This window comes from Rhinoderma darwinii, chromosome 2 (genome assembly GCF_050947455.1).
Source record: "Rhinoderma darwinii isolate aRhiDar2 chromosome 2, aRhiDar2.hap1, whole genome shotgun sequence".
Lineage (NCBI taxonomy): Eukaryota > Metazoa > Chordata > Amphibia > Anura > Rhinodermatidae > Rhinoderma > Rhinoderma darwinii.
The window spans coordinates 341,584,239-341,609,278 of NC_134688.1; the positions used below are offsets into that span (position 1 = coordinate 341,584,239).

The window sequence follows — 25,040 nt, forward strand, 5'->3', positions numbered from 1 at the left end:
CAAAGGGTTGCCTTCTCCGATGAGTCACGTTTTCTGCTTCATCGACCGGATGGACGTTGGCGTGTCAGACGAGAAACATCAGTGAACAAACACCCTGCAACCATTGCTGGAAGAACACAAGCTGGTGGCGGCAGCATTATGGTCTGGGGAATCTTTTCATGGCATTCTCTGGGCCCACTCATCCATGAGGAAGGCACTCTGTACCGATTTGTGTATGAATCCATTGTTGCAGATCACGTCCACCCATACATTCTGTTTGTCTACCCTGGGGCAGATGGAATCTTCCAGCAAGACATTGCCACATGTCACATGGCTGGAAATTTCCGACAGTGGTTGGAAAAGCACGACCAAGGCTTCCAAGTACTTCCCTGGCCCCCTAATTCGCCAGACTTGAACCCAATTCAGCATCTGTGGGACCACCTCGATAGTCTTGTTCGCTCTATGGATCCGCCCCATGCACCCTCCAGCAAATGTGTGATGCACTGCAGTCAGCATGGCTCCAGATGCCTGAGACAACCCACCAGCACCTTATTGAGTCCCTCCCAGCCCGTCTAGCTGCTGCACACGACGGTTACTGAGGGTATTAGCTGGTAGTCATAATAATGTGACTCGACTGTGTATAATATACATATTTTTGTATTTGTAAACTCAACCTGATATCCCTATCTCTGAGATTTTCTAATACTTATTCCTAAAGCACTGTATTACCAACGTAGCAACCTATTATTACCCACTCTCACAGTTTACTACATTCAAAAGAATGTACTGTGACAATTCCTTTCACATTCCGCCATCATGTCCCAACCCATACACCTCCCACTCATATATCTGTAAATGGGAGACAGACCTTGCGTCCATTAGTGCTAGAGGGACAAAGAAAGAGGGTAAATTTACGACATCAGGGCTGATGATTGCTAAGGAGGTAGAAGAGAGGAGACAGGACGGGGAAACCAATGGTATAGATCCAGAGAGGAAAAGATGGACCAATCATTTTTTGATTATAGGGTCCCAAACACTTCATTACATTGGATTTCTGATTAATTGATTGATTTATCCAATCTCTATTTCCAAACTGTTAAGGTGGCCACACACATTAGATATATGGCAGTATGTATAATGTATATGACGGTGTCCCTACCCTCCAACGACGACAGATGTAGGGGAGACCAGGGTTGGGCATGTTGGATTCTAACATTCCCGATCCTTTTGTTTGCAAGGTGATAAGCCGCTGCCAGATGAGTCTGCAAGTGACTTTACACCTTCTCCCTTTTGAAAACGCTCGTTTTCAGTAGAATGTACAAGTGTATGGGGGAGTCGAGAGGAATAAATGTTTGCCGGGCAATTATTCGGCCAACAGCTATTTGAAATCTATGGCCAGCCTTACTCTTTAAATTTCTTATATATCTTCGACCGTGAATTAAAGAAGACTTCAACCCAAAACATAACATTAATTCATAAGTAAATCAGAAGTTACAGCAGTTGCCAAAGTTTGGTAATCATTTTCTTGGGGGATAAATGGACAAAGTTTAAAGGGAATGTTACACCTTATTTGCTGTTTTTTGGGCCCTCTGTGGCATTGTCAAACATATATATGTGCACTGTACCTTTAAATGGGCTATTTGCTGTTTTCTGCAGGTGGTGTATCCAGAGGGAGAGTGGTCAGTCCAGCCACTGTTGCTAGCAGTTATGTGGTCATCCGGCCTATTGTATATTGTTACTCTGAGTTTAGGTGATATAGACATTTCTTTGAGTAAGACCCTATAGATAGTGTATGTGGTGACAGGAGTTGCAGAGGGTCCAGCCGGAGGGCGGGGGCAGACATGTAGAGACAATGTCGTGCCATATTTACTAATAAAAATGCGCTTGTTACGGCTTATATTAAAACAGAATACATACAGCTCTGTTAGACAGAACCCCAGTATATATAGCTATATATCTATCCATATATATATATAGCAGCTAGATAGAAGGGCCTCCTTGTTTAGCCGGAGAACTTGTCACCCTGTCAAGTAGAAATAGTGTAGGATTGCAGCATGGACCATCCTTTGGCCCAGGGCTGTGCACATTTTACTGCTTTATGATCACATGTAATAGTTGCTGACACAGACTCTGCTCCTCCCTTGTGTTGTGGTAAAAGTGGAGAGAACAGTCCTGCGCTGCTGTCAGTATTGGACATCCTCTTTATAGGAAGGGAGGGAGGAAAGGAGTGACACACTGGTTAAAAGAAAAGAAAAAGGAGAGGCACAATGGGGTTCACAAAGGGAAGCAGGCAGCTGCTATAACTGAACTCATAATACAAAATGCAGAACAGCTTCACCCTCCATTGTACTGCAGAAAACGAGTGACGTGGAGTCCTCTGACAGCCAAGATCTTTGATGACTTTACTGACTTGAAGAATTTCCTCATTCCTTCTACTCAAGCCCGAAAAAGTAAAGTGAACAGCTTTTGGTGAGTAACCGGGCCACACTACATGCTTTATGAAAAATACTTTGCACCTGAAGGTAAGAAAACAGCAAGTAAGTTACTTAGTATTTCAAGGGTGTATACAGGATTGATACTATGATTTTGTGATATCATATGGAATTTGTAGAAAAATTTAAAATAGAGTCTAGCTGTTACCACTTTTTCTTCTCAGTCCTGTACTATTTGCTATGAAATCTCAGGAATCTCAGTGAAAACCTTATCAGTTTTCCAGGAAAGAAAAGGGTAAATGAAATATAGGGAAGAAATGACACTTTTGAGGTTTTTAAAGGCTATGTACACCTTAAAAAAGTGATTAAAAAAAAAAAATGTGTATCAGTGTGTTTGGTGCAACTTTCTACATAGATTTTATTACAAAATATTTTTACTTTTTGAGATACAGCTGCTTTGTATCCTGTGTACAAAGCAGCTTTATCTTGTGCTGAACTGACGGGTTCAGTGACAGCGGGTCCTGCATGTCTCTGACACGCAGCATCGTGTTGTTACCGAACAGATTTAAGTTCATTACTTAGATGTGATCGATTACAGGTGGATCTGACATGCAGGACCCACTGACACTAAACCCGTTAGTCCTGCGGACCTGACAGATTCAGGTCTTAGTGCAAGGTACAGCTGCTCCATTTATACAATACAAAGCAGTTGTATCTCAAAACGTAAAAATAATTTTTAATAAAAATGAATTAGAAAGTTGCACCAAACACACTGATAGATATTTATATTGAAAAAGAGACATAAAAATCGCTTTCGAAGGTGTACATAGCCTTTAAATCTAAAGTTATGAAACTGCATATTTATATTTGATCATATGTACACAGTTATTACATTATCAAATTGATTCTGCTTCATTTATCTGAAAAACAAACAAACGTTTTCAGCAAATCATCGATGGTCGGACCTCTGCTCAAACACAAATCTTGAAGCTTCTGGTTCTCACCCCAACATCTGTAACATCCCCCCTGTTATTTATAACACTTGTCTCATCATATCTAGCAGTGATTTTTTGAGCCCCTCAGGTTCCGGGGCCCAGGTGCGACTGTAATCTCAGCACCCCTTATGGTTGTGCAGCTTGTGTCACTGACACAACAGGGGTCTATAACCCACGAGATGCCGCACAGACTATAGGTGTAGTCCTCAGGGGAATACGCTTTTTTGCCATCATATCCACCACAGGTAACTAACCTATTCAGGGAACGTTATTACTTTTGTATTTTTGTACTGTTGGCCACTTCACCTTTGTATACTATGGTACAATAGGGAGGATAGTCCTAGGCTGCTCCTGCCTTTGATGGGTTTACTTAACCCCTTAATGACCAGCCTATTTTAAACCTTAATGACCAAGCCATTTTTTACGTTTTTCCATCGTCGCTTTCCAAGAGCTATAACCTTTCTATTTTTGCGTCGACATAGCTGTATAAGGTCTTGTTTTTTGCGGGACAAGTTGTATTTTTTAATAGCACCATTTTGTGGTACTATTGGTTGAACTTGATGGACATGTGTCTTTTTTCAGCCGTACTAACTATGTAACTATGTAACTATGTAACTATATATTATTTATTGATTAACTTTTATTAACTTTTTTTTGGGGGGGAATAGAAAAAAACCTGAAATTTCGCCACTCTTTATCACGTCTTAAATCTATGCCGTTTACAGTCTGATATAAATAACACAATAACTTTATTCAGCGGGTTGTTACGATTGCAACGATACGAAATTTGTATAGTTTTTTTATGTTTTACTACTTTTACACAGTAAAAACGCTTTTTTTTCAAAATTATTTGTTTTTGTGTCTCCATATTTGAAGAGCCATAACTTTTTTATTGTTCCGCCGATGCCGTTGTATGAGGGCTTTTTTTTTGTGGGAAGACTTGTCGTTTTTATTGGTACCATTTTGGAGTAGATGCGACTTTTTGATCACTTCTTAATCAAATTTTTTTTAAGTCAGGATTCACAGAAAACAGCTTAAATAATGTAATAGATTTATAGTCGGGGTCGTTACGGACGCGGCGATACCAAATATGTGTAACTTTTTTACTTTGTTTTGCTTTTTTAATAGTAAAGCATTTTGTAAGGGGAAAAAGTGGGTTTTTCATTTTTTTTTTCACATTTTTTTTTTAATTAACTTTATGAAACTTTTTTTTTACTTTTTTACTAGTCCCACTAGGGGACTTTGATATACGATTCTCCCATCGCTATTATAATACACTGCAATACTTTTGTATTGCAGTGTATTACTACCTGTCCGTTTAAAACGGACAGGCGTCTGCTAGGTCATGCCTCCGGCATGATCTAGCAGGCATTCACCACAGACAGACCTGGGGGCCTTTATTAGGCCCCCGGCTGCCATTGGAGACACAGACACTCGGCGAGAGTGCTCCCTCTCTCCAAATCCACTCCGATGCGGTGCACGCTATTGTGCACCGCATCTGAGGGGTTAAACGGGTGAGATCGATACTAATATCGATCTCACACGGCAGAGCAGGGACGCCCCCAGCCCTCAGCTGCCTCTGGCATATGCATCAGAATAAAGCCCGTTAGTGACTGATGTAAAAAGGCGTATTGGCGGTCACTAACGGGTTACTATCTCTATAGTGATTGTGGCACATGTCTGGTGTGACCCCTATTCTCCTGGGACCGTTTTTACTCATGTTCTTTTTAATTGTATTTGTACTATGTCTGTCTAATTATTGTAGGGGGGTATTTTGTTCTCTGAGTGGGGACCAATAAAGTTTATATATTTTTCATACTTTTTGATTCATTTATTTATTAGTTCATTAGACATATTGGTTTTGTATAGGTGTAGTGTAGGAGTACATATATCAGCATGGCTACTACAGTATATATGATGTTTTCTGCCAAAACAGTGAATATATCACGTTTCTTTTCCTTATTTGTTTTTCATACACCTGTTTTTTAGCTGTATTAGGGCCTGTTCACATCAGCGTTGCTTTCCCTTGAGGGGTTCCATCTGAGCTTTCCATCGGGGGAACCCCTCAACGGGAAGGCAAACTGAAACCTTAGCTTCCGTTTGCAGTTGACCGCGCTATTGATTCCGTCAAAACAAGGGAACCCTTTCACAACGGTGACAAACGGAATCCATTAGCAAAGTTTCCATCACCATTGAGATCAATGGTGATGCAAACGGAAGCTAAGGTTTCCGTTTGCCTTTCCATTGAGGGGTTCCCCCTACGGAAAGCTCAGACGGAACCACCTCAACAGAAAGCAACGCTGATGTAAACACACCCTTAATATCTTGAAAATGTGTGTGATTGTATTTTCAAATGATGTTTCTCCCATAAGATCAGAAAAAGTTACAGCAAAAAGTATATACCATCTGACTTGTCCTATAATGAACTTTTTCATTTTGAAAATGATGTAATGTTTGAGGTTTATGTGAGTCATTATATGTTCCTTTATATGCTTTAAACTTCCATAACCACTTGACCAGACAGAACAACAAGTGAGCTTTATCCTATATTAAACATACAATATTTTTTTTCAATTTTGTTGCTTTTTGCTGTGATTGTCATACCTCTACTTTTAATTATCTTAACTATCACCTGTACAGGTAATACCTTCTGATAAGTGTCAATGATATTATATACAGAAAAAGCAGAGATGAGTGCATTTAGCATAATTTAATGTAATATCTTATAGTGCTGTGTCCCACAGGATTATAGAAGAAACTACAGAGTATTGTAAAGTCCTTCTTAGACAGACTAGTTTTGGAGCTGTTTTAGAACCTGGAGTGAGGTCGGGTTCCCACATGTCGGATATGCTGTATAAACCTACGCAGCGTATCTGACATAGAACCTGCGGCACATTCCGTCCGAAAAACCACTCCACAATAAAAGCACTTTAAAATAATATTTTTTTCTGTGTTGCCATATTCTGAGACCCCCAAATTTTTAATTTTTCCTTCGATGGAGCTGTGTGGGGCTTGTTTTTTGCCAGGTGATCTGTAGTTTTTATTGGTACCTTCTTTCATCGTGCGAGATAAATAACATGAGAATCTTATAGATCGTGTCGTTACGCATGTAACAATATCAATCATGTATATATTTTTTTATTTATTTTGTTTCAATAATAAAGGAAAAAAATGGCTATTTTAAAATTTTTATAAAACCTTTTTTAAGGTTTTATAAAAAAAAATTTTTACATCATGAATATGGAGTTCAGTTTTGGGCTCCACATTATAAAAAGGATATAGGAGAACTAGAGACACAGGGGACATTAATTGCATGTGGAAGAAAGATGTTTCACACATCAATATAGGAAAGGGTTCTTTACAGTTAGAGTGGTCAAGCTATGGAATGCCCTACCCCAAGAGCTAGTAATGGCAGATACTATGTCAGAATTTAAAAAAAAGGCTAGATGATTATTTACTGATGAATGACATTGAGGGTATGTTCACACGGCGGGGGTCCGTAACGGCTGAAATTACGGGGATGTTTCAGCCTGAAAACATCCCCGTAATTTCAGCCGTACCGGCATGTGCAGGCGCTTGAACGCCGCGTCAATTACGGCCGTAATTAGCGCTGCTATTCATTGGAGTCAATGAATAGCGGCTCCAATTACGGCCAAAGAAGTGACAGGTCACTTCTTCTACGCGGGCGTCTATTTACGCGCCGTCATTTGACAGCGGCGCATAAATATACGCCTCGTGTGAACAGACAAACGTCTGCCCATTGCTTTCAATGGGCAGATGTTTGTCAGCGCTATTGAGGCGCTATTTTCAGACGTATTTCGGGGCAAAAACGTCCGAATTACGTCCGTAAATAGGCCGTGTGAACATACCCTGAGGGTTATAACTAATCAAGCAATGAATGATGGATAATTTATTGAGAGGCGTTGAACTTGATGGATCTGTGTCTATTTTAATCCTATGTAAGTACGTTTTTTTCTGGCGTTTTTGAAATTGTGTATTTTTGCACAGGCATTTTTCTGGGCGTTTTTGAAGTTATACTAAAACGGAATGGAGAAAAATGCCTGAAAAAACACCATGTTTTTAGCATAATGCATTTTGAAAAAAATGACACTGACCACCAAAACGACTCAAACCAAAATGCTGTGTATGTAGACATTTTTAAATTCTACTATAGACTTTTAACTATCATTTGGATGCAGTGTTTTAGACACCACGAAAAACACTAAACCATGTGTGTGAAATTGGCCTAAGGTTACACTCTCCCATACATCTTTTTCAATAAAAAGTAGGAAGTTATCCTGGCATAAGGGTGTAGGGACATTTTCCCCAAAATTTCATCAAGGAATGTTTCCCTTCTCATTTGTGCTGGGGTTTGCTCCTACTTGTCACTAAAAAAGATGTGCATGAGGATTGTAAGATGACCCTCTGGATAGCTGCCCTGTTATATAAATTCTCTAGAAACGGACCTGCAGTAATAAAAAGCAAAACAAGGATACTATAAAGATAATTTGTCGCCATGTTTATGCTACCCTATCTGTGCCTGTTATCTGTTCATTTGCATTCATTTTAAACTCACAGGTTAGGCAATGTTCACATCTGCGTCGGAGGCTCCGTTAGCATGCTGCGCTATTGTGTCCGTTGAAATCACCGACACCCCAACGGTAAGCCGACGAAACCCATTAAAGTCAATCGGTTACGCCAGCAACCGGCGGCATCCGTTGTGCAATGGAACCGTTGGTTCTGTCATTCCCTTAATCTGCTCCTCTGACGGAGCAGAACAACTGACCACATCAGCGCAGGTGTGAACCCAGCCTTAATCGTTGCAGTGTGCCGAATGTACCGTGGGGCAGTAATCCAATGTATTGATGAGTTGTGGGCTCCTCCTGAATTTTTTTTTTCTATTCCTGGGGAACCCCTACTCCTATTGTTACCTCAAGGAAGCTTGCTGCAGGGGGCAGGTAACTCATTCTACAGTGCTATAATTTGGCTGAGATATGTTAAATGCTTTGCCAAGCATCTTTGAGTAGGTTGAAATCGGTTTGCCATCTCTACTGTAAGGCCATGTTCACACAGGGTGGATATACTGCGTAAAAGTACACAGCGTATCTGTCCTGGAAAACAGTGGTTGAAAAAAAAGTTTATACTTAGCCCATTCTCCGTTGTCATTGCGATTCATTCCTTTGTTGTCCGTGCAGTCCCTCCTGGGATGATGTGACAGGTGCAGCCTTTGATTGGCTGCAGCAGTCACATGGGATGAAACATAATCCCAGGAGGTAGAACTGAACGGACAAGAGAAGAAAACGTAGCCATGACAACGCCCGGGTGGTAAGTATAAACCTTTTTATTCGTTTTAAACCCAAACATTTTTTTATTTTGTGACTTACAATTCCTGTGACGCAATCGCAGTTTTCCCGGCGCTAAAATCGCAACATTTGAATTCAATTTGGAAAACCCGCAACAGAAAAGCTTCGATTCTGAAGTATAAATCGATATGCTGCGGACCGCAGGTCGATTTATGAATGTTTTTTTGGCAGATTTTTTTACACAGCGTTTTTACGAATCTCATCCACTCTGCTGCTACTGTAATATGATTCTGAGGAATAGGATAGGGGATACATGTGTGATCGCTGGGACGCCCAGCGATAAGGAGAACAGGGGACCGAAAGTTCCCCGAAGTTCTCTTTGATAAACCTCGGACTTCCTGGGTCTGTCAGCAGCTCCATAGAAATGACTTGCTCACCGGTTGCGCTTGTGTGCATGCGTGACCAGCGCGCCTTTAATTTTTATTGAACTGCGCAGACGCCGGAAGTCCGAGGTTAGTCATGGAGAACTTGGGGGGAATTTCAGTCCCCCGTTCTCCTTATCGCTGCATGTCTTTTGTAGAACAAACTGTAGGTCGTTTTTTGTTGGGTGCTGCATGGCGTTACCTACGGGGGGGGGGGGGGGGGTTTAGGGCTGTATGGTGTTATCTACAGGGGGGGCTATCTGGCGTTATCTACAGGGGGGGCTGTCTGGCCTTATCTACAGGGGGGTGTCTGGAGTTATCTACAGGGGGGCTGTCTAGCGTTATCTACAGGGGGGTGTATGGCGTTATCTACAGGGGGGCTGTATGGCATTATCTACAGGGGGGGCTGTATGACATTATCTACAGGGGGCTGTATGGCGTTATCTACAGGGGGCTGTATGGCGATATCTACAGGGGGGCTGTCTGGCATTATCTACAGGGGGAGGGCTGTCTGGCGTTATCTACAGGGGGAGGGCTGTCTGGCGTTATCTACAGGGGGAGGGCTGTCTGGCGTTATCTACAGGGGGAGGGCTGTATTGCGTTATCTACAGGGGGAGGGCTGTATGACGTTATCTACAGGGGAGGGCTTTATAGCGTTATCTACAGGGAGAGGGCTGTATGGCGTTATCTACAGGGGGGATGTATGGCGTTATCTACAGGGGGATGGGGGGCTGTATGGCGTTATCTACAGGGGGAGGGCTGTATGGCATTATCTACAGGGGGCGGGCTGTACAGCGTAATCTACAGGGGGGGGCTGTATGGCATTATCTACAGGGGGAGGGCTGTATGGCGTTATCTACAGGGAGAGGGCTGTATAGCATTATCTACAGGGGAGGGCTGTATAGCGTTATCTACAGGGAGAGGGCTGTATAGCGTTATCTACAGGGGGAGGGCTGTATAGCGTTATCTACAGGGGGAGGGCTGTATAGCCTTATCTACAGGGGGAGGGCTGTATAGCGTTATCTACAGGGGGAGGGCTGTATAGCTTTATCTACAGGGGAGGGCTGTATAGCTTTATCTACAGGGAGAGGGCTGTATAGCGTTATCTACAGGGAAACTGTATGACGTTATCTACAGGGGGAGGGCTGTATGACGTTATCTACAGGGGGGCTGTATGATGTTATCAACAGGGGGCTGTATGGTGCTATCTATAGGGGGCGCTGTGTGGCGGAATCTATAGGGAGTCACTATCTACAAGGGGGGTTGAGTGATACCCAGGGGAATGGGGGCCCCAGTCAAAAGTTTGCTATGGGGCCCAGCCTTTCCTAGTTACGCCCCTGCGTTTATAACAAAGTTTACAACTCTATTATGAAAATGGAATGCTGGGGAAATGTCAATTATCTTTTAGCTATGTGCAGTTAATAGCAGAAACACCATGCCATACTATTACACAAATGCCATACTATTACTGAATGTAAATATAAATGTTAACGCTACCAAAGTAACTAACACACATTTGTCTCTTTTACATCCTTCAGCTTCATGCATTCTGATCAGGGAGTGGATCTGAAAATTAATATTATTGGTCCTATGGGGTAAGATCAAGAAAAGTATATTTTACAATTTTTTTGTTGTCGTTTTTTGAGCCAAAGCCAGAAGTAGATCCACAAGGAATGAAAAATATAAAGTCTGATGCATCTCTTTTCTTTTGTGTCTACTTCTCTGTTTGGTTAAAAAAAAATGACCCAAAAATCTGCCACATCAACTGCATCAAAACTGTGTGTGATCTTGGCCCAGTGCTTAGCCATTTCATTGCTATCATTACAGTACATAAATTACACAATATGATTAGAAAGCTATTTCTAATGCTCTAGGATACCACAATGAGAGTCATTAGCGTAGATTTATCAAAACTGGTGCAAAGGAAAAGGGAAGCACTTGCCCATAACAACCAACCAGTTCTAATTTTTTTAAAGCTCTTTTAAAAATAAAAGAAGCAATCTGATTGGTTTCTATCTGATTCACTTTCCCCACTAGTTTTTATAAATCTCCCCAATTTTCTCCAAATATAGGAAACTTGGAGCAGCAGTAAGGCTGGGTTCACACGTGGCGGAATTTCACTTAAATTCCGCTGCGGACACTCCGCAGCGTTAATCCGCAGCGGAGCCGTTTGTCCATTGACTTACACTTTAATTTAGCAGTGTTCGTTTAGACGAGGCGTAAAATTCCGCTGCGGAGCATAGGCTGCGGAGCGGAATTTGGTGTCCGCAGCATGCTCTGTCTGTTGCGGAGCAGTGGCGGACTCATGGCGGAATTTCTCCATTGACTTCAATGGAGATTCTAATTTCCGCAATGAAGTCCGCAGCTGTCATGCACATGTTATGTGTGCTGCGGATCCGTCTTGCTTTTTTAACTTGACATTTCTTCATTCTGGCTGGACCTATGTATTTCTAGGTCTACAGCCAGACTGAGGAAGTCAATGGGGCTCCCGTAATGACGGGAGCGTTGCTAGGAGACGTCAGTAAATAGTCACTGTCCAGGGTGCTGAAAGAGTTAAGCGATCGGCAGTAACTGTTTCTGCACCCGGGACAGTGACTACCGATCCCAATATACATCTATCTGTAAAAAAAAATGAAGTTCATACTTACCGAGAACTCCCTGCTTCTGTCTCCAGTCCGGCCTCCCAGGATGACGTTTCAGTCTAAGTGACGGCTGCAGCCAATCACAGGCTAATAACAGGCTGCAGCGGTCACATGGACTGCCGCGTCATCCAGGGAGATCGGGCTGGATGCCGAAGGAGGGACGCGTCACCAAGACAACGGGCGGTAAGTATGAATTTCTTTGACTTTCACAAGGGAAAGTGCTGTCCCTTCTCTCTATCCTGCACTGATAGGGAGAAGGGAAGTACTTTTACCGCAGTCCGCAGCAGCTAGTCCGCATCAATTTACTGCACATTTTGTGCAGATCCGCAGCAGAATCTGCAACGCAGATTCTGTGCGGCATTGATGCGGACAGTTGCGGAGGAAATCCGCCACGTGTGGTCATGCCCTAAATCTTCCCTTCTAGGTCAGCTTTCTAAAATTACTGCAAAAGAGCAGTGATAATTTATTAAGGAATTTTCAAAACATTCAAGGAACCAGGGTTCATTGCTCATGACTCCACAAGAACGAGATTAGGGGGGAGCAGTAAGTAGGAAACCTCAGCAACCAGGAGTAACATCAATGCTTGTCTGACCTGAAGTAGGTGTAGATGTTGGATGTAGCTGTGGAGAAGTTGAAGAAACCTGCAACTTATATTGGCTATATTACAATGCCTCTGTAAGGGCTTATTCAGACGAACGTATAATACGTCCATGCTACGCGCGTGATTTTCACGCGCGTCGCACGGACCTATGTTAGTCAATGGGGCCGTTCAGACAGTCAGTGATTTTCACGCAGCGTAAAACTCACGACATGTCCTATATTTGCCCGTTTTTTCGCGCATCACGCGTGAAAACCGCGCACGGCACATGGACGCACTTCCATGTGAGGCGCGTGATGCGCGCTACAGTAGTCAAAACTATGAATGAAAACAGAAAAGCACCACGTGCTTTTCTGTTTACAAACATACAAACAGAGTGTCAAATCACGCACCCACGCATCATATGCTGATGATACACGGAGCTTTTGCGCGCGCAAAACGCACACGCTCGTGTGAATCCGGCCTTAGGCATTCAGAAAATTCCAGTACATTCATATTGTATTTTGGCTCTTTGAGGAAAGAGTAAACATCCCTAATATGTTCTTCTAGAGGCGTAACTAGAATTCATGGGGTCCAATAGCATTGTCAATGATTAGCCGCTACTACCGTGTTGAGAGTAAACTGAACCTTGAACATATAGCAGCATCTACGTTAAGGCTACATTCACACGAGAGTGACAGATTTACGCGCGTAAAACACGTGCGCTAAATCTATCCGTCTGCGTTGCGTTATGCATCAGTGTGCTTTGCGAGTGGCATGTGTTTTTCACACACTCGCAAGCACTTTTTTTTTCAATGTAATTTATACGTAAAAATGTGCATCCATGGTGCTGTCCGTGGTTTTCACGCACCCATACACTGCAATGGGCAGCTAGGTGGGTGAAAACGCACCAATATAGGACATGCAGTGAGTTTCATGCAACGGACACTCGCTGCGTGAAAACTCACGCATGTGTGAATAGCCCATTGAAATCATTGGGGCCGTGTGCTGTGCGTTGTTTGCGCAGCACATGGATGAGATTCACGCTCGTGTGCATGAGCCCTTACTTGAGCAGCAATCAAGTGATGGATAGTTGTGTCTTATATCAGATCATCTGCACAAAAGATAACCTACATAAAAGTGTCAGATAGCAGATACCCACCACCTTGTTTTCATCCACAAAAGGTGGCAATACTGCAAACTATTTTGACATAAACAACTTTAATGGCTGTAACAATATACAACAATCACATAAAATCGAAAAGCACCGTATGAAATGCTGCAATTCATCTTATATCTACAGAACTGGAAAGACCTCCCTCTTAAACCGATATGTACATAAGTCGTTCCAAAATGACTACCGGAATACATTGGGAGCACACATACTCACCAAAACCATCCAGCTTGAAAATAAGACCCTGAAGATGCAGGTTAGTGAACCAAAACAACACCAGTATAAACATTTTTAGCGTATTTTATAATTTCATAAAGTTTGAACTGTTGTAATGTAATTATTCTTTCTTCTGTAATAATGTAATTGTTTCTAATACTGCATGTTTCATTGCTATAGTGCTATAGATAATAGTGCTAATGCTGAAGATATTTACTATTAAAATCCAAATTTTAATGTTACATTTAAATCTAATTTTTTGTGTTTTGCCCTAGCTCAATACATGGCACTGACTAATGTTCACCTTTAACCACCATTTTACAGGTCAAATATTTAATTAATGTGTATTAAAATATGGGTAACTTTGGTAAACACATTGCATATATACAATATGCCTATACTCCAGAGCTTAATTAACAATTCTGCAGGGTACAGACTTGAAATCTCCCAGAATCAGGGTCTGACTGGACCACCAGAGTACTAGAGGATCCTCAGGTGGTTCCAGGGTCTCATGCAATAATGGCCCCAAAAGTCCGCCAAATAAAACCCCACTTGGAGCTGACTATGGAGCCCTTTACTTGCTACTAGGGCCTATTTCTCAAGAGATGATTCACAATTAACCTAATCCTCAATATAAGGGTATGTTCACACGTAAACACCCGAAAAAGAGCCTCAAAATCGGAAGCAGATGCCTCCAAACATCTTCCCATTGATTTTAATCGGAAAACGGCTTTCTGTTCCGATGGGCCGTTTTTTTACGCGGCCGTTTTTAAAAAGAAGTGCAGGACACTTTTTGGGACGTTTTTGGAGCGGTTTCTCATTGACTCTATAGAAAACAGCTCCAAAAACGGCCGTAAAATACGTAGGGAAAAACGCAGCGAAAATCGCGAGTGGCTTAAAAAACGTCTGAAAATCAGGAGCTGTTTTCCCTTGAAAACAGCTCCGTATTTTCAGAAGTTTTTGACTCAGCGTGTGAACATAACCTATGATGAAACATTATCCCCAGAAGTTGGGCTGCACACCTGGGAAGAAAAGGAGCCATTTCTAAATCAATGAATGGGGGGGGTGTAAATCTAGACGTTCTTTGCATATATTTTTTCATATTTGCGATTTTTGTTGCGGAATCGAAGCATTTCCGCTCAAAATTGCAACATTTGCTATTTGTTGCAGGTTTCACCTCCCCATTTTTATGCCCCATAGCTGCCCCCATACAGTATAGTGCCCTCATAGCTGCCCCATACAGTACAATGCCCCATAGCTGCCCCAGACAGTATAATGACCCCATAGTTTCCCCCATACAGTATAATGCCCCATATCTTCTTTTATACAGCGTAATGCCTCCATAGCTGCTTCCATACAGTATAATTCCCCCATAGCTGCCCTCATACAATATAATGCCCCATAGCTGCCCCCATACAATATAATGCCCCATAGCTTCCCTCGTACAGTATAATGTCCCGAATAGCTGCCCCATACAGTATAATGCCCCATAGGGCTCACACAATTTGATCAAAATGTGCGCTAAGTACCTTACTATTGTAAGTAGATTCAGCAGTAATACATATTTATTTATATTTAGTGGCTTAGGTGACATTGGTGTTCGCAGTGTGCTGTCGCCATTTTCTTGTGTGCTGTATAAATTTGCAGTCACAGGCATTCTTGCACCTGTATACACGTTTTGTTTCATTTTGCTGGAATGTGCTGTATTTCATATATGTGGGGTTAGTGACTGCTCCATTTTTTGATCTTGCACTCCTCCTATTCTGCCCTAGGTGATTTTAATTAGTTTAATGCTGGTTTCTACCATCCCCAGATAAATGTAGGTTTAGTCCCAGTTCTGGATGTATGTGCAGCGTAGGGACCCAACCAGAGGCGTAGCCAGGGGGGCAAAGCTTCAGTTTGGCGCCCCCCAACCTCTTTCCCGACATCTCCTTCCCCCTCGCCGTGTTTGTTTTCTCTACGAATCAATGACGTGTCATTTCTTTTCCACATTTCTTTTTCTGTAACTCGAGCATAAAACATTTGTACATTTTACAAGCAATATAGTTCTATACACAACACCAGAACAAAGCTCAGTACATATATACAGCACCGGAACCAAGCTCAGTACATAAATACAACACCAGCACAAATTTAGTGCAACCCCTGCCGTATAGGTATGTACGCCGTAAAACTATAGCTCCCAGCATGGCCTGAACAATGGTAAGGATATGCTGGGAGATGCTGTTTCACAAAAAATAAATCATATCATAATCATACCACCCATCATCTCACTGCAGATCATAAAGTGACTACAGTGCTGATTAGAGTCAGAATAAACATTTACATTAAGTGACTCACCGGTGACGTCTCAGATTCTAGTTTTTTTTCTCCACCCAGTCCAGACCTCTATGATGACTTCTCCCGGTCACAGACCATTTCTGCAGTTTGGCGCTCAGATGTCTTCAGCTTCTCACTTTTCCAACATTTCTACACCTATAAATAAAGATAAAGTTCTAATTATACCACACAGTACGCACCTAAATATAATAGCGTAACATACACCATACACTGTCACCCCCCCCACACACACACACCGTGCCCCCTGTAGACAGTGCCCCCATATAGCCCACCCCTGTATATAGTGTCCCACAAATAGCTCCCCCTATAGTGCTCCACAGATAGCCCACCCCTGTATATAGCCCCCTGTAGATATAGCCTACCCCTGTATAAAGTGCTCCACATATAGTCCACCCATGTATATAGTGCTCCATATATAGTCCACCCCTGTATATAGTGCTCTGCAGATAGCCCACCCCTGTATATAGTGCTCCATAGATAGCCCACCCCTGTATATAGCCCCCCCTGTAGATATAGCCCACCCCTGTATATAGTGCTCCATAGATAGCCCATCCCAGTATATAGCCCCTCCTGTAGATAGAGCACCCCCGTAGATAAAGCCCCCCTGTAGATAAAGCCCTCCCGCAGATAAAGCCCCCCGTAGATAAAGCCCCCCATAGATAAAGCCCCCCTGTAGATAAAGCCACCCCTGTAGATAAAGCCCCCCTGTAGATAAAGCCACCCCCGTAGATAAAGCGACACACTTTTTTATTACAATAAAATAACAAACTATTCAAACTCACCTTAATCCCGTTCCCATGCCGGCCGGCAGCAATGGAGACCTGCTCTCTTCTGCGTAGGTCTCCTGGGGTTGAACGAAGCGTCTATGAAAGCCGCTGATTGGCTGGGCAGAATGACTTTTCCTGTCATTCAACGCCTTTCAACGACGGAAGCGCGATACCGCTTCACTCGTAGAAAAGTGCTGAATGGCTGGGCACGGAACGTACCCGGCCATTCATTGCTTATAATTGTACCTGTGTCCTATAGACAAAGGTACGATTATAGTGCAGGAGGGGGTGGCGCTGGCACCCCCTTCTAAGTTGCGCCCGGGCCCCGTCTGCCCCCCCCCTAGCTACGCCCCTAGACCCACCTTATAGAGGACGCCTTGTCGTGGCAGGTGGGCTCACACAATTTGATCAAAATGTGCGCTAAGAACCTCACTATTGTAAGTAGATTCAGCTGTAATGCATATTTATTTATATTTAGTGGCTTAGGTGGCATTAGTGTTGGCAGTGTGCTGTCATCATTTTCTTGTGTGCTATATTACACTATATGGGACAGCTATTGGCCATTATACTGTATGGGGCAGCTATGGTGCATTATACTGTATGGGGCAGCTATGGTGCCTTACATTGTATGGGGGCAGCTATGGGACATTATACAGTGTGGAGGCAGCTATATGGGCAATATACTGTGTGGGGTCAACTAAGGGGTCATTATAGTGTGTAGGGAATCATTATATGGAAGCACTGCCATCCATACAGTGGGAGTGCATTATATGGAAGCACTGCCACTGTATGGGGCAGCTATGGTGCATTACATTGTATGGGGGCAGCTACAGGGGCATTACACTGTGGGAGCAGCTATAGGGGCATTACATTGTGTAGAGGGCAGCTATGAGGCATTATTCTGTGTGGGGTTACTATGAGGGCATTATATTGTAAGTGGGCAGCTATGGGTCATTATACTGTGTGGAGGCAGCTATAGAGGCAATATACTGTGTGGGTGAACTAAGGGGTCATTATAGTGTGTAGGGACCACTATGGAAGCATTATACATTGTGGGGGGCACTGTAGGGCATTATTCTGAGTGGGGGCACTACAGGGAATTATACTGTGTGGGGAGGCACTATACTGTGAATGTTACAGAAGCAGCGTAGCAGTTACAAAAACAGTGTAGCTCGCTATGCTACGCTGTTTCCGGAACACCCATTCACTTCTATGGAAGTTTACAGAAACAGAGTAGCACAGCAAACTACGCTGTTTAAATATGCCTGACCACACCGGATGCGGGATGCGTCTCTGCAGTTGTAAACATGTGTTGGGGGGGCCCGCTGGGTTGGGGCCCACTTAGATGTGCTTCACCCCCCCCCCCCCGTGCTACACCCCTAGCTACGCCTCTGTCTAGCAATGTCTGAAATGTTAACTGAGTATCACACAAGATATGTCCTTGTTCAATAGGTATGGGACACCGGTGGACAGGAACGATTCCGCGCTTTGGTATCCTCCTTCTATAAGGGATCTGATGGTTGTCTTCTGGTCTTTGATGTCACAGATGAGGAATCTTTTTCAAGCCTTGAGACCTGGAGGACAGACTTTATGAATAAAATACAGACACCTGCTAGTAATTTTCCTATAATTATTTTAGGAAACAAGATTGACCTGAAGGATCGACAGGTAAGGATAAGCTACCAAATTAAAATTGACTGCATTGCGGGCAAATGGAGTTATGTACCTTTGTCCATTTAACCGTTGGATGTATCAGGTGCTCAATTGTGGAAAAACAGGTACAGGTAAGGGTAGGAGAACACTAGAGAGGCAGTAGCTAGTTCAGAATTCTGAGTCTGTTATCATATAGCCTGCTCTTACGATTTGACAAGAATCATAAATTGTAGGGGGTAAGGAATCCATTTAATGGAGCGCTCAAAATTGATATACCTAATACAAATATAGAAAAAAGAAAGACTGAGCTTTATTTGGATGGTAATGCAAAGGGATTCTGAGGAAATGCCTCATACACACTACAAAGCCATGTGCATGGACCCTGTCTGGCAGTGAAGTCCCTATTAGTCCATAACACAGACTTGTAGGGCACGCCATGTGCTACCATATGGTGCCTCTATATGGCACAATAATCTCTGCCAGAAGCAATGCTACTAGGTAAAAACGAAGCATATGGAGATACAGTATTGGCCCACACAGACTATGGGCCCCATATTAGAGATCCCTACAACATATCCGAAATACAGCTGTGTGCATGAGGCCTTCGAATGGTGTTTTTTTTTTAGTTATTTCTAGTTTGAGCACATTCCTTGGGAACTCATATTGAGGAATGACCTCCAGATGTTTTCTCAATCATGCTGAATATGATTTCAGACCAAGTATTGTTGTGTGGAATGAGGGGAACGTATTTGAAAGCTGTCAAAGCAAATGAAATGCGTGTGTTGCTGTCTCTGCTGTAAAACATGCTGAATCTGGTCTGTCTGAGAGGGAGGACAGTCAAGTTGGGATAGCTCTGACAGATTGTGCATTCTATGAGGAGTAGTTCAGCCGTGCCTAGAAAAAAAACATCAGGGAACCTTTCCAGCGTTTCTCCTAAACAAAGGCTGCAGCATTCATGACTGGTTTGCTTGGCATGATCCACGAATACATTATAGCTTGTATGACCATAAACATTTCTCATTTCTATGTTAGTCTTATGCATAGTAGTGTAAAGCCGACCGGGAGAAAAAAATGTCTTCCTCCCATTGAAATCAATGAAAGGCGATTTCTGAAGTTTTTGGGCGCTGATTCCAACACGGTTTCCTCATCAAAATCAGCGCCAAAAAACTCTGTGTGAACTGACCCTAAGGCCTAATTCACACGAGCGCTGCGCATCTCGGACATGAAAAACTGCAGTTTTTCACGTCTGAGGTGCATCCGTGCTCATCGCTGCGGCACGCGATGTCACGCATCCCCCATAGATTAGAGCCTATGGAGGGATGCGTGATGTGTGAAAAGAATGGACATGTCCTATTTTCGCACCGACCCTTCACACGGTCCGTTGAAACAATGGCTGTGCGAACGGCCACATTGAATTACATAGGTCCGTGCGACGGCCACTGTTTCAACGGCCGTCCCACGGACGTTTAACGCGCTCGTGTAAATAAGGCCTAAGTGTGATGTGTGTATGTTCACTCATGTCATTTATATCTTATTTCAAATGTTAAAATTTAAGGTCAGTGCTCCGAAAATCCATGTTTGATGCCCTTTAGCTTTTATCCTATTATAACTTCCCCAAACTTTCCTTCAGGTATTTCCTTCCCAGATGCTGACTTTTAGTCTTTATTTTTGTCTGGGATTTTGTTGTTTTTATTTATTTATTTATTTTATTTTTTTGTATTTTTTATTTAGATTGTTTTTTTTGCCATACACAACTCTCTTTCTGCCACTTCTTTTCTTAACACGCTTTCTTATTATATCTACTTATTATATCTGTTCGCAATGTTTTAATGACTTATTCTCCACTGTCCCTGTTGCTGTGGTCCCCAAGATCTGCTCTTGGAGCCCAAAACCTCAAGAAAATGAGAGGAATACTCTTGAGTCACTCTGTACCCCAGCCTTGTTATATAGTCAGTCCTTTGAATATCAGTCCTTTGAATGGACAGTTAGGGGATATTCTAGGTATGACCTAAGAGATGGCTATGCATAATATTATTGTTATGCACAGCGATAATATAAAGTTTATATAAAAATATGTCATTTACAGTTAAAAAATAATGAGCAAATGTAAAGGTCCATTAACTCTTTAACCCCTTCAGGACTGAGCCACTTTTGGACCAAATGACAGAGCCTAATTTTTTAAATCTGACGTGTGTTACTTTATGTGGTAATAACTCGGGAATGCTTTTACCTATCCAAGCGATTCTGAGACCGTTTTCTCGTGACATATTGTACTTTATGTTAGTGAAAAAATTTGGTCGATATATTCAATATTTTTGTGTGAAAAACACCAAAATTGAGAGAAAATTTGCAAAAAATTAGCATTTTCTAAATTCAAATGTATCTGCTTGTAAGACAGATAGTTATACCACACAAAATAGTTACTAGCTAACTTTTCCAATATGTCTACTTTAGATTGGCATCATTTTTTGAACATGCTTTTATTTTTCTAGGACGTTACAAGGCTTATAAGTTTAGCAGCAATTTCTCACATTTTCAAGAAAATTTCAAAAACCCATTTTTTTAGGGAACAGTTCAGTTGTCAAGTGGCTTTGAGGGCCTTATATATTAGAAACCCCCACAAATCACCCCACTTTAAAAACTGCACCCCTCAAAGTATTCAAAACAGCATTCAGAAAGTTTTTTTTAACCCTTTAGCCGTTTCACAGGAATTAAAGCAAAGTAGCGGGGAAATTTACAAATTTCATTTTTTTTGCAGAAATTCCATTTTAATCCATTTTTCCTGTAATACTGAAGGTTTTTTTTTACCGGAGAAGCACAACTGAATATTTATTGCCCTGATTCTGCAGTTTTTAGAAATATTCCACATGTGGCCCTAGTGCGCTACTGGACTGAAATACCGGCCTCAGAAGCAAAGGAGCACATAGAGGATTTTAGGGCCTTCCTTTTCTTATTTTATATTTCAGGCACCATGTCAGGTTAGAAGAGGTCTTGTGGTGCCGAAACAAAGGAAACACCCCAAAAAATACCCCATTTTGGAAACTACACGCCTTGAGGAATTCATCTAGGGGTGTAGTGAGCATTTTGACCCCACAGTTGTTTCATAGATTTCATTAGAATTGAACAGTGAAAATGAAAAATTACATTATTTTCCAATACCATGTAGCTTTACCTCAAAACTTTTAATTTTTTCAACAAATAAATGATGAAAAGCACCCAAACATTTGTAAAGCAACTTCTCCAGAGTACGGAAATACCCAACATGTGGTCATAAACGGCTGTTTGGGGAAGCGGCAGGACTCGGAAGGGAAGGTACGCCATTTAGCTTTTGGAGCGCTGATTTTGCTGGATTTATTTCTCTGCACCATGTCGCATTTGTAAAGCTCCTAAGGTACCAGTACAGTGGAAACCCCCCAAAAGTGACTCCATTTAGGAAACTACACCCCTTGAGGAATTCATCTAGGGGTGTAATGAGAATTTTGACCCCACAGGTGTTTCATAGATTTCATTAGAATTGGGCAGTGAAATTGAAAAATTACATTATTTTCCAATAAGATGTAGCTTTACCTCAAAATTTTTATTTTTTTCAACAAATAAATGATGAAAAGCACCCCAACATTTGTAAAGCAACTTCTCCAGAGTATGGAAATACCCAACATGTGGTCATAAACGGCTGTTTGGGGAAGCGGCAGGACTCAGAAGGGAATGCACGCCATTTAGCTTTTGAAGTACAGATTTTGCTGGTTTGATTTCTCGGCACCATGTCGCATTTGTAAAGCTCCTAAGGTACCAGTACAGTGGAAACTCCCCAAAAGTGACTCCATTTAGGAAACTACACCCCTTGAGGAATTCAACTAGGGGTGTAGTGAGCATTTTGACCCCCCAGGTGTTTCATAGATTTCATTAGAATTGGGCAGTAAACATGAAAAATTTCATTTTTTTCCACTAAGACGTATCTTTAGGTAAAAATGTTTCATTTTCTCATCAAATAAAGGAGAAAAATCACTGTAACATTTGTAAAGCAACTTCTCCAGAGTACGGAAATACCCCATATATGGTAATAAAGTACTGTATGAATACACATCAGGGCTCAGAAGGGAAGGAGCGCCATTTGGCTTTTGGAGAGCAGATTTTGCTGGATTGGTTTCTCTGCACCATGTCGCTTTTGCAAAGCCCCTTAGGTAGCAGTACAGTGGAAGCTACCCAAAAGTGACCCCATTTGGCAAACTACACCCATTGAGGAATTCATCTAGGGGTGTAGTGAGCATTTTGACCCCACAGGTGTCTCATAGATTTTATTAGAAATGGGCAGTGAAAATGAAAAATTACATTATTTTCCAATAAGACGTAGCATTAGTTAAAAAATTCTTCATTTTCTCAACAAATAAAGGAGAAAAAGCACCATAACATTTGTAAAGCAACATCTTCAGAGTACGGAAATACCCCACATGTGGTCATAAACTGCTATTTGGACACACAGCAAGGCTCTAAAGGGAAGGAGCGCCATTTAGTATTTGGAGTGGAGATTTTATAAGATTTGTTTTGGTACCCCCAAAAAATTACCCCATTTTGGAAACTAGATCCCTCAAAGAATTGATCTAGGGGTGTAGTGAGCATTTTGACCGCACAAGTGTTTTGCAAAAATTAGTAAACAATAGATGTTGCAGATTGAAAATGGCTGTTTTCAACAAATATGCCATTTCAGTGCCAAATGTGTTGTGCCCAGCTTGTACCACCGTAGACACACATCCCATAAATTGTTAAGCGGGTTCTCCAGAATACCCCATATGTGGTCATAAATTGCCGTTTGGGTACACTGCCAGGCTCAGTTGGACCACCATTTGGCTTTTGAAGCGCAGATTTTGCTTGGTGTATTAGTGGTATTTCAGCTTATAATGTGGGGGCATATGTGAGCTGGGCGGAGTACATCAAGGGTATATGTAAACTGGGCGGAGTACATCAGGGTATATGTAAGCTGGGCGGAGTACATCAGGGTTTATGTAATATGTGAGGAGTACATCAGGGCATATGTAAGCTGGGCGGAGTACATCAGGCTATATTTAAGCTGGGCAGAGTACATCAGGGTATATGTAAGCTGGGCGGAGTACATCAGGCTATATTTAAGCTGGGCAGAGTACATCAGGGTATATGTAAGCTGGGCGGAGTACATCAGGATATATGTAATATGCGCGGGTACATCAGGATATATGTAATATGTGAGGAGTACATCAGGGTATATGTAAGCTGTGCGGAGTACATCAGGGTATATGTAATATGTGCGGGTACATCAGGCTATATGTAAGCTGTGTGGAGTACATCAGGGTATATGTAATATGTGCGTGTACATCAGGCTATATGTAAGCTGTGCGGAGTACATCAGGGTTTATGTAATATGTGAGGAGTACATCAGGGTATATGTAAGCTGGGCGGAGTACATCAGGGTATATGTAAGCTGTGCGGAGTACATCAGTATATATGTAAACTGTGCGGAGTACATCAGGGTATATGTAAGCTGTGCGGAGTACATCAGGGTATATGTAAGCTGGGCGGAGTACATCAGTGTATATGTAAGCTGGGCGGAGTACATCAGGATATATGTAAACTGTGCGGAGTACATCAGGGTATATGTAAGCTGTGCGGAGTACATCAGGGTATATGTAAGCTGGGCGTGGTACATCAGGGTATATGTAATATGTGCGGGTACATCAGGCTATATGTAAGCTGGGTGGAGTGCAACAGGGTATATGTAAGCTGTGCGGAGTACATCAGGGTATATGTAAGCTGTGCGGAGTACATCAGGGTATATGTAAGCTGGGCGGAGTACATCAGGATATATGTAAACTGTGCGGAGTACATCAGGGTATATGTAAGCTGTGCGGAGTACATCAGGGTATATGTAAGCTGGGCGGAGTACATCAGGGTATATGTAAGCTGGGCGGAGTACATCAGGATATATGTAAACTGTGCGGAGTACATCAGGGTATATGTAAGCTGTGCGGAGTACATCAGGGTATATGTAATATGTGCGGAGTACATCAGGGTATATGTAAGCTGTGAGGAGTACATCAGGGTATATGTAAGCTGTGCGGAGTACATCAGGGTATATGTAAGCTGGGCGGAGTACATCAGGGTATATGTAAACTGTACGGAGTACATCAGGGTATATGTAAGCTGTGCGGAGTACATCAGGGTATATGTAAGCTAGGCGGAGTACATCAGGGTATATGTAAGCTGGGCGGAGTACATCAGGGCATATGTAAGCTGTACGGAGTACATCAGGGTATATGTAAGCTCGGCGGAGTACATCAGGTCATAATAGGATGATGTAATAATGGGGAGAATGAATAATCCATGGATTGGTGTGGTACGCTTTGAACCAATCCTTTATGCACAGGCCGGGTTTATTGGGTATTATACAAAATATCTGCGCTCCAGTGTTGCCTTATATTTGACTTCTTCACTAGCCCTATAAGCCGCACAAGGCCCTAAAGTTTCCTCATCTCCGCTGCATCTATAGGGTCCACCCGTGGGGTCCAGCAA

At 42.4% G+C, this 25,040-nt stretch overlaps 1 protein-coding gene across 1 annotated transcript in view; it reads left to right on the plus strand.

Moving 5' to 3' along the window:
- Positions 1 to 2,171: 2,171 nt before the first annotated feature.
- RAB7B (RAB7B, member RAS oncogene family) overlaps positions 2,172 to 25,040 on the plus strand; it is a 47,641-nt gene continuing 24,772 nt past the window's right edge. The window contains exons 1-4 of the mRNA XM_075850680.1: positions 2,172 to 2,448; positions 10,670 to 10,726; positions 13,654 to 13,780; positions 18,300 to 18,515. Coding sequence (XP_075706795.1) covers positions 10,674 to 10,726; positions 13,654 to 13,780; positions 18,300 to 18,515 — 396 coding nt within the window. The 5' untranslated portion in view covers positions 2,172 to 2,448; positions 10,670 to 10,673. The remainder of the gene's footprint in view (positions 2,449 to 10,669; positions 10,727 to 13,653; positions 13,781 to 18,299; positions 18,516 to 25,040) is intronic.